Source organism: Bufo bufo, chromosome 2, assembly GCF_905171765.1.
Source record: "Bufo bufo chromosome 2, aBufBuf1.1, whole genome shotgun sequence".
NCBI classification, from domain to species: Eukaryota; Metazoa; Chordata; class Amphibia; order Anura; family Bufonidae; genus Bufo; species Bufo bufo.
This window is the reverse complement of record NC_053390.1, coordinates 740,289,260-740,300,501: the sequence shown is the minus strand read 5'-3', so window position 1 is coordinate 740,300,501 and position 11,242 is coordinate 740,289,260. Positions and strand designations below refer to the sequence as shown.

At 44.8% G+C, this 11,242-nt stretch overlaps 1 protein-coding gene across 1 annotated transcript; it reads left to right on the top strand.

Moving 5' to 3' along the window:
• The first annotated feature begins 359 nt into the window (after positions 1–359).
• On the top strand, positions 360–7,111 carry LOC120991036. The gene is made up of 11 exons (XM_040419927.1): positions 360–449; positions 1,938–2,089; positions 3,413–3,487; positions 3,616–3,699; positions 3,973–3,993; positions 5,892–5,906; positions 5,997–6,080; positions 6,281–6,328; positions 6,670–6,744; positions 6,918–7,018; positions 7,082–7,111. The coding sequence occupies exons 1-11, from the start codon at positions 445–447 to the stop codon at positions 7,109–7,111; spliced, it is 690 nt and encodes a 229-aa protein (XP_040275861.1). The 5' UTR covers positions 360–444.
• The last annotated feature ends 4,131 nt before the right edge of the window (positions 7,112–11,242 follow it).

The following is an 11,242-nucleotide window of genomic DNA, read 5'->3' as shown; positions in this document are numbered from 1 at the left end:
AGTAGAGCATGTTCACCCAATTTATTATGGGCCCTGGCACATGCCAGCTCGGCTTGGACACCTGGTCCTCCTAGTGCTCCCCTGTTGCTGTGGACACAATGTGCGCATTGTGTTATTTGTGACATGACTGTGTGCTAGTAGGTGATGTTGCATGGGTAACAGAGAGATGGAAAGAGCCAGGAAAACCTGGTCGATGCCCACAACAACTATGCTATTTTCTACATTGATGCTAAAAGGGTTAGGCTCTATTCACGTGACAGAACCAAAGTCTAAATGCCTATTTACATGGCTGTTTTTATTAACAGCCAGTGCATAGCGGGCGTCAAAAAATATTACATGTCCTATTTTTGGCCGTTTTCAGTGCCAGGCGGACTGCACATGAGTGCACCCGTCTAATGGCCGTTAAAAGTGGATACACTATGTTGTTGCCTGGCTTGCAAGTGGATGAGGTGAGATTTTTTTTTTTAAAAGCACCTGTAGGCACTTCCAGGGGTGGGTCCATTAAATATAATGGGGCACTATGTGGTGGCCTTTATATATATACTGCAATCCTATGTGAGGGCCAATATATACTGGGGCACTAGTATCAGCCCCCATGTCTCTCATCAACCCCCATGCCTCTCATCAACCCCCATTGCCTCATATCAACCCCCAGCCTCTTGTATGCAGCCCCCATGTAACAGAGCACATAAAATAAAAAAACACTTACCTCTCCTGCTCTGAACGTTCTCATTCCTCACCTCCAGTGCTCCTCCTGCTCATTCTGCCGCTGGCTGTGCTGTGAACTGACACGCACTACGTGAGGTCACAGAACGCCCTCACGCTGTGGGCAGCCAAAGCACAGCTGACAGCCAAGGACCAGGAAGCAGGTGTCACGGATGATGTTGCAGAAAGCTGGAACTTATAAATAAACATCCGACTGGCTTGATCCCAAACTAAGGAGCTTTTGGGTGAGCCCTATAAAACCCCTAGAGCTCTCCCTGACTGCTATGCCCATGCAAGGGTCTCTATGGTAGACGATTGCATGCCCACGTACCTAATACTGTGTGACACCTGAAAACCCTGCGACCACCGGCTCCCTGCACTTAATACGGACGGAGTCAGGGTCACCTAGAATCAAGCCAACAAGGAAACACAAATAAAGGAAAAAGACTTATGTGAGGAAACAGCAGCAGCACCCTCCAGCAGTGAACACCTCATCCAGTCTAAATAGGTGACACCTGGGAGAAGGAAAGGAGATGACAAAGTGAAACCAAAACAAAGAACGTCATGCAAGAGGTAGAGAAGAACGTCTGCCAGACCTTCTCACAGAACTGGCGGTGACAGCGGGGAGAACTGAGCCTTCACCACTTCCCAGTCCTTTGGTACTAATGAGCGCTTCCATAATGGAAGCACTCATTAGTATTCACCCCATAAGACGCAGGGACATTTTCCCCCCACTTTTGGGGAGAAAAAAAGTGTCTTATGGGGCTAAAAATACGGTATATTTAAAAAAAAAAAGTTTTTTAAAGTGAACATACTTTACTTCTAACATCTGATGTTCAAGAGCCTAATTTGCATAATGAATGTGATGATGCCACAATTACATTTTCCACCAATCCAATAGCTTATGTGGTTCAGAGCCTAATTTGCATATTACGATGATGTCATAATCACATTTTCAACCAATCCAATTGCTTGTTTCAGAGCCTTATTTGCATATTCTGATGATGTCATAAAGACATTGTCTCTTAACCGGCGCCTGATGCTGTAACCTGTGCAGTGCTGTTGTCTTCTCAGTGGGACATAGTTCTGCTCTCTTGCGTCCTTAGTGATTATTTGCTACAGGAAGCGATTTTACTAAAGATGTCTGGTTCTATCCAGACCATGTGGCTTCTACTGCTCGTAACATCTGTCTTCATCGGACAGTCTCTCTGTTGCATACCATGCGACTCCAGAGGGAAAATGGCTATGGAAGAATTCAACACCTTTATTAAAAGCCAAGTCGATGACATTGACTCAATAGAAGCCTATGTCAACATCAAGCGGTTTGCCAAAGTCACCGAGAAAAAAGTCCTGAACTACCTTGAGGATGAAGTCGGCATACTGGGTACTTATATTATTACTATTATTTCTATTTTATGTAATCTACTAGCTGAAGGACCCGGCTTCGCTCGGGTATATTTAATCTATTTCATTTCATGTTTGTGTGTGTCGTTAAAAGATATCAACACTATCCACTATATCAGTGACATCTACAGCACCCCTCCCCCAAAACAGTGACCTCCACATCCCCCCACCCCTTAACACTGACCCCCCCACAGTGCTCCATCCCTTAAAATTGGACCTCAACAGCAGCCCACCCCCTTAACTTTGACCTTTACGGCAGCCTTCCCCTTTAACAGTGACTTTCACAGCATATCACCCCCTTGACACTGACCTCCACAGGGGCCCGGCCCCTTAACAGTGGCCTTTACTGGATCGGGGCGTGTCCTTTTGAACAGCTCACTCTAAGACAGCAGCACTGTACTGTGTGAGTGTGAGCTGCAGGGAGAAAGTCACCCTCCCTCACACCTCTGCAACTGACAGAAGTTGATTTTTACCTTCATTTTTTCAATCCCTATTGGCTCAGGAGTGTGTGTGGGGGGGTGGCCTAACCAGATCTGGGCGTGGCTTAGCGGGACCTAGAAGTTGATTTTTAACTTCATTTTTTCAATCACTCTAAGACAGCAGCACTGTACTGTCTGAGTGTGAGCTGCAGGGAGAAAGTCACCCTCCCTCCCCTGCAGCTGATAGAAGTTGATTTTTACCTTTATTTTTTCGATCCCTGTCAGCTCAGTGGGGGGGTGGCGTGGCCTAACAAGATCAGGGCGTGGCTTAGTGTGGCCTGGGGCGGGGTTTTAAGTCTTTTGAAGGTGGACACATTGCGGCAGGGGGCGTGTCTGGGCTCCTTCCTGCAAGAGTGACGCCCCTCTGGGCACCTTACTAGCTCATTTGCATACCAAATAAACTGGATTTTCAGAGGATAAAAACATCTATTGCTGGAACAAAAGCACATCTTGAAATAAGGTGCTAAGTGCTATTAGGCCATGGCTTTGCTTCAATAGCAATTATCCTTGTGACAGATTTCCTTTAAAGCTCTCCTACAGCAGTGAAGATAAATGGCTGGGTTGTTATGGAAACCTGGAGTAAAATTGTGTATGTGGAGGCTGGAGGACCTGCTAGCTTCTATTGGCTGATAAGGGTCATGTGACCAAGCTTCTATTGGCTAATAGTGCAGATTCCTTTAGCGGACATACACACACACACACACACACACACACACACTGAGCTTGATAGATAGATAGATAGATAGATAGATAGATAGATAGATAGATAGATAGATAGATAGATAGATAGATAGATAATTATTGTACCATTATTTTTCTTCCAGATAAATATGCTATATCCGAAATTGCGTCTGAATATAAAAAATCTGTGGACGTCATCCAGGATATAGATTTTAAGGGTAAGTACAATATTTTATACGTAGGTGGAAATTCTACTTCTCTTATTAATAGGAATTAGTGTGTTGGGGGCTCAGACTGATAGATGAGGGGATCGGACTCTCATTCTTCTCCTCTTTATATATCTTAGAGATCCAGCTTCTTCACATCATTGGACTCCATTTCCAGCGCCTCAAAGAAAAGCTCAAGGTTATCGTCCAGGACTCAAACCAACGTAAGTGGAATCTTCTTCTGTCTACCATTGTACTTATCTTCTACGTGTCTGGTAGGTTGTCAGAGAGGATGTTTTCAACTTGTTTTCCTTTCCCTACAGCCTAGTGACAGGAGGGAGCGATTGTAATAAAATGTTCTATACTGGGAATTGCTATGCGTGCAGTTTTCTTTTGTATTATTGCAGGGTTATAGATAGAGCCCTCATATACAGGGGATTTCTGTTCTCTATTGTTCTCTATTAGTAATTCTGCTTTTCTTCATTTCTCACTTTTAGGGAGGTGTCCAAATAAACAAGGTGAGTTCTTCTATAGTATAGTATAGATATAACACGTGCTATAATATGACATATACCGTATTTTCCGGCGTATAAGACGACTTTCTAACACTAGAAATTATTTTTAAAAGTCGGGGGTCGTCTTATACGCCGGGTATACTCAGATCCGATGGAATATTCTAACCCCCAGGAGTTCCCATGCTGACGGGGACGCTTGCCTGGGGGTTAGAATATACAGGGCCCCGCCGCTCACAGGAGTATACATTTATAAACTGTAATCCGTAACTTTAAATCAGCGCTCATCTCTTTACTAGGGTAACTTACTCTCAGCTCTGGTAACAGGCAGTGCAGGCGGCGCTCACTCACCAACATCACGTGCCTGCTCCTCCCACTAGGCGGCGCAGGCGCGTGATGTCAGTGAGTGAGCGCCGCCCGCACTGCCTGTTACCGGAGCTGAGAGTAAGTTACCCTAGTAAAGAGATGAGCGCTGATTTAAAGAGCACCTTTCACTAGAATAAAAAATCCCCCTGCACTTACTATTATCCCTGGGCGCCGCTCCGTTCTCCCGGTATAGGCTCCGTTATCTTCATATGTTAGGCTCCACCCAGTGGAACCTGCCGGCGTCTCCTTCTCCCAGGCTATAGCGCTGGCCAATCGCAGCGCTCAGCTCATAGCCTGAGAGGAAAAAAAAACCTCTCAGGCTATGAGCTGAGCGCTGCGATTGGCCAGCGCTACAGCATGGGAGAAGGAGGCGCCGGCAGGTTCCACTGGGTGGAGCCTAACATATGAAGATACCGGAGCCTATTCCAGGCGAACGGAGCGGCGCCCAGGGATAATAGTAAGTGCAGGGGGATCCCTGGGCGCCGCTCTCCATGTCTGTAATCTTAGTTTAGATTTTTTATTCTAGTGAAAGGTCCTCTTTAAAGTTAAAGTTACGGATTACAGTTTATAAATGTATACTCCTCTGAGCGTTGGGGAGGGGGATCTGTGGATGGCACTGTTATGGGGAAGGGGATCTGTGGATGGCACTGTCATGGGGGGGAATCTGTGGATGTCACTGTTATGGGGAGCGGGATCTGTGGATGGCACTGTTTAGGGGGGATCTGTGGATGGCACTGTTATGGGGAGGGGGATCTGTGGATGACACTGTTATGGGGAGCGGGATCTGTGGATGGCACTGTTTAGGGGGGGATCTGTGGCTGACACTGTTATGGGGAGGGGGATCTGTGGATGACACTGTTATAGGGAGGGGGGGTCTGTGGATGACACTGTCATGGGGTAGATCTGTGAATGACACATATAGCAGAAGATGCTATATAGTGTAATCCATAGATCCCCCCATAGCAGTGTCATCCACTGATCCCCCTCCCCATAACAATGCCATCCACAGATCCCCCTCCCATAACAGTGCCATCCACAGATCCTAGCCAGTTCCCTGGACTGGAGAAGATCGTCTTGAAGACAGGGAGGGCTGGGCATTCAGGGGTAGTCTTATACGGCGAGTATAGCCCAAACCCTATATTTTAAATGAAAAAGTTGGGGGTCGTCTTATACGCCGGAAAGTACGGTAAATGCATTACACACAGGCCTCATGTAGTAATAGTAATGTAGACCCAAACTAGAGATCCCCACAGCCACCAATCAGATCACTGCTGTTATCTCCTACCCTGTACTGGACATATGAAATCCGGTATCTGATTGGCTGCCAGGGATGTTTGCACTAGGAGCTGCTGCGTTCTATAGAGGCCCGGACCGTTCTGGGGCGGCTCAGAGATTTCTGTCAATGGAAATCTAGAAAACAAAGTGACGAACACAGAGGCACTGACATCATGTAATAATAAGAAGACCCAGAGATTAGAGGTTTCTGAGTCTGACAATGAGAACGGTCAGTAATGTCTTCTTTCTTCTCCATTCCTCAGGTGCAGACAGCTGTGGTAAGTACATTTTATACCAGATTCAGCTTCTTGTCATTATTATTATTATCTATAAGATTGGAAGGTTATAACACAAGTGCATTTCCCCAGGATTAATGGTGCAAACCTACATCAACTGTCAGACCTGCGCCGAGGAGAAGGTTGTCTGCGCCGGGGGCCCTCCAAAAAATCAAGGTACAGTATAAGATTTTTATCATAGGCCAGAGGAACTAGAATTACACTATATAATGCATGCCAATGGACCTTTCCCACTAGTGTGTGTAAACTATGTGTAAACTGTGGGTACTGTGCCTATTATACAGAGGTGAGCAGCACTACATAGGCACTTTACACAGCACTCGCTGACTATTATATGATGTCTCCTCTTTTCACAGACTACTTGGAGAGATGCAGCTGCCTGTGCACCTCCAACAGATGTTTTGGTAAAGTAGAAGTTTCTATTCTTACATCTACATTCATATAGTACATTAGTAAATATATAGGACCCCAAATCCTCACCGTATGCTAAATATTCCAGTCACTTCCACTAGTGTGTAGTTTATTGCAGAAAATCAGACTTCCTGAAGCAAGAGGACATTTACATTAATATGATTCAGTCCATAAGCAGGCTAGAAGGGTGATTTGAGGCAGCCTGTACAGTATCCTGTCCATGTGCAGGTGACAGAGGGGTGATAGATACCAGCACATGATTATCATATTTATTCTAATATTATAAGTGTCTTTAATGCTCGGCTCACATTTCATTTCTTTCTTCTTTTCTCAGATCTGAAAACTGGACGGTCCTGCTCTCCATGTAAAGATCACAAGTCTCACCTGGCAGAGACTGTAAACTGTGGAGGTGAGGAGATAGCAGAATATAACCAGTTACTATCAGTCTCCTCTATGATGGCCGTATTTCCTATTAGGTCTTATAGAAGGAGACGTGTTATTGAGACAACCCCTAAATGTAGGACAGAATATCTACACAATTACTTCTATAAAAAAAAATATTGTTTTCCTGTTTTTTTCTAGAGATAAATATAAAAATCCCAGAATATGAAGAACTAATTCTGGACTGTACTTTTGAATGGTACGCAAGGCTGGAGGACACCTATAACAACGTGTTCACCCTGGTAAGTACAATGCAGGGTAAAATTGGGAGATTGTTCAGTTTAGGTTATACCTCTCAATTTAAGGGGATCTATCACGATGAACATGGTATTTGAGCTGCAGGCAGTAAAACTTGTGCTTTATACATTTAAATTCTTGCTCATTCTGGACTTTGAAGTCCAGGAGGCGGTCCTATCAGTGATTGACAGCCTTCCCTGTGTTTACACAGATAGCTGTCAATCACTGGACTTCAAAGCCCAAAATTAGCAAATTAAATGAATAAAACAAAAGTTTTACTGAATCTTTTCTCACAAAACTATATATCAATCTTCTCAGCTCATCCTGCTCTATAACATGCTGCCTGTAGCTCAGACATGTTCAATGTGATAGGTTCCCTTTAAGGCAGCGCTTCCCAAACGTATTCCTTCATTACCCAAAACCACTTAGCAGAAAGTCCTTTCACCCAATATCATCACCAGGCTGCTCAATATGGTCTAAAATCAGACTTTCTGTCATGTCAGCAATTTTCTAAATTTTTGTCTTAATGATATGACTATGATAAATTACAAATATTATTTTATAAATAGTTGTGATATCTGAGGCTCTAATAATTCTCCATATTTTTTCTATAGCCTCGTGAACACAATCCCAAAATCACCCGGGAGCCCTATCTTGTGATCAAGGGCGTACAGATGGGGGACTCCGGACGGTACACGTGTACCACCATCCTGGACTCTGAGGTGCCAGTGAGTAAGATCACCTATAACGTGGCAGGTAAGGACATATTATTACTGGCACTATGCTGAGTGGTATTTCTTAGATACGCGGGATTCATATCTACTTGTGGGTGATAATTAGTGAGAAAGGATCTAGTTCTGAAAATCTGAATTGTCACCTATAATGTGGGGCTATTTTACATTAGTATTTGTAAGGAAAAAACCTATAATGGAAAGATTTTAGCCATTTCTGTGTTTTGGAGCCACTTTTGGTTTTGACAGTGCTTCTGAGCCTCCATGATGCAGACGATTCTGATATTCTGACATATATTTCATGTTCTTTATGTATAAGATACACTACAATGTCATTATCGTTCTCTTCATGGAATTAACTATTAATGTAATTGTTTTCTTCATTTAGTTATCAGCGAATCGGAACAGGCGACAAAAAAATACCATCCTCGCCCTACACTTCCTGATGTGCTTGACATCACAGCGCCTGAGCCGCCACTTCTAGAGGAGCTACAGAACAACAATGCTTCCCTCATAGCAATATCTGTGGCCGGCTCCGTCACCATCATGCTGATCGCTGGCATATGGTAGGTAGCATCTATAAGATACTCTGTGGAACAGGCGTAGTATTTTAGATAAATATTACACATTACACTTAGTCCAGGCAGTCACTGGATGCTCCAGATTTATCACAATACTGAACGCTTCATGATAAATTTGGCGCATATTACAAGGCCAGACATGTTATAATGTCAGTGGACTGATAAGCAGCTAATGTAAGAAGAAACATTGGAGGATCTGTGCACACATTTCACTCAGAGCTGACATGTAAGTAGCAAATATCAAATAACTGATAGATTTTCTTTTTTCAGCATCTGCATGTTCTGGAGGAAAATGAAATCTAGAGAGCCTCTGGAAAAAGAGCCAGTGTGAAGGCGAACCGTCAAGCACCATCCTGTACTGCCACCTGCCAGGAAAAAAAAAAAAATCTGAAAATTATAACCCTACCCCAAAAAACATTAAAAAAAACAAAAAAAAACTATCCCTTCCCCATTTTCCTTTCCCCCTTCTCTCCTTAACCCCCCTCCATAAAAATATTAAAAAATAAAAAAATATTTCCACAAAAAAATCTAAAATAATTTCCCCTCCCCCTTTCTTCCCTACCCTTTTTCCCTAAAAAAATAAAAAAATATAAAAAAATCTTGACTGCAGCATTTTATTTCCCATTCCTTACCTGCCTATATATCATATAAGAACTACAGAGACTATATCGGAGAAAGACCAGGAGGATGGAGTCTCTTCTTGTTATTCTTGTCACCAGCGCCAGTTTCAAGATCTATAGTCATATAACTTATGGTTTGACTGAGCGGAAACATGTCTTTATTAGAAAACCTTCCTAAATCTAGATGACTAACTTCAAGCACCTGGGCTCCAATGTAAAATACCTAACAGGGCCATGAACTATCATGTGTGGTGTGCAGCACTGGTCTACTCATATGGGACATGTGGACCTTTTGGACTCTCAGATTAAAGGGCCTAGGGTGTGACCTTCTGTCTAAGGCTACTTTCACACCTGCGTTCGGGTGTCCGCTCGTGATCTCCGTTTGAAGGGTCTCACAAGCGGCCCCGAACGCATCCGTACTGCCCCAATGCATTCTGAGTGGAGGCGGATCCGCTCAGAATGCATCAGTCTGGCGGCGTTCAGCCTCCGCTCAGCAAGCGGACAACTGAACGCTGCTTGCAGCGTTCGGGTGTCCGCCTGGCCGTGCGGAGGCAAGCGGATCCGTCCAGACTTACAATGTAAGTCAATGGGGACGGATCCGTTTGAAGATGACACAATATGGCTCAATCTTCAAACAGATCCGTCCCCCATTGACTTTCAATGTAAAGTCTGGAAGGATCCGTTCAGGCTACTTTCACACTTAGAATTTTTTCTACGTTATAATGCAGAGGGATCCGTTCTGAACGGATACAAACGTCTGCATTATAGGAGCTGATCCGTCTGAGCAGACATCAGGCGGACCCGCTCTGAACGCAAGTGTGAAAGTAGCCTAACCATTCAAATTAGCTGACATAACTGTATGAACCATGCTCCGCTCCTGGGCCCATTACCCTCCCATCCAAGTTTTTGGCAGGAGCATTTAGGGCTCTTTAACACAAGCGGATGCCATGCGAGTAATCCGCTGCTTGAAAGAGTGCCAAGCCCTGCTCCGGACAGCAGAGACACGGAGTATTAACATGATTGATAATACTCTGTGCCTCGGTTCTTCATAAATCCAGCGTTAGCGCCGTTCACAAGATTCGCTGCGCCTGCACAATTCATTCCCCATTATGGGCAGAGGCACAAGAGCATTTAAAGGGCTTCTGTCACCCCACTAAACCTTTTTTTTTTTTTTTGCTTACTTATAATCCCCACACTGCGATTTATGCCTACATAATCAAATTAATCATTTTGGTCCTGTAGATTTTGTTTAAAACATGCTTTTAAAATATGCAAATTACCTTGCTACCAGCAAGTAGGGCGGCTACTTGCTGGTAGCAGCCGCATCCTCCGATCCTAAAGACGCCCCCTCCGCATTGTGATTGACAGGGCCAGGGAACGGAATCGTTCTCTGCTGGCCCTGCCTGTTAGCATTCAAAACCTGCACCGTGGCTGTACCTGTCTTCAATCGGCGCAGGCGCACTGAGAGGCTGCCGCTCGCTCCATCCTCAATGCGCCTGCGCCGATGACGTCACATCTACACCCGGCGCAGGCGCATTGAGGATGGAGCGGCCGAGTGAGCGGCCGCCTCTCAGTGCGCCTGCGCCGATTGAAGACAGGTACGGCCGCGGTGCAGGCGCCAGATTTTGAATGCTAACAGGCAGGGCCAGCAGAGAAAGATCCCGTCCGCTGGCCCTGTCAATCACAATGCGGAGGGGGCGTCTTTAGGATCGGAGGATGCGGCTGCTACCAGCAAGTAGCCGCCCTACTTGCTGGTAGCAAGGTAATTAGCATATTTTAAAAGCATGTTTTAAACAAAATCTACAGGACCAAAATGATTAATTTGATTATGTAGGCATAAATCGCAGTGTGGGGATTATAAGTAAGCAAAAAAAAAAAAGGTTTAGTGGGGTGACAGAAGCCCTTTAATGCGCATGTGCCGACCTGTACATCTAGCCGGCCTTGTGCCTCTGCCCATAATGGGAAATAAAGTGCGCAGGCACAGCGAATCTTGTGAACGGCTCTGGCGCTGGATTTCTGAAGAACCTAGGGTGGGCCAGAGGGGTAAAAGGGGAGGGGGTTTCATATGAAAAGTGACGAGGGACCTGGGCACCGGCCGCTTGAACGCCGCCCCTGGGCACCTTCAGAACCGAATTAACATATTGAATAAAAGTGTTTTTTAGCGAAAATAAGCTACGGACAGCTATACGGTAAGTAGCATTCCAATATGGGGACTATAATGCAGATCATGGTGTTAGTGTTCTATAATGGTCAGGGTGAAAGACTCCCTTTAACATCTAGCAGGCAAACTCTTTCAG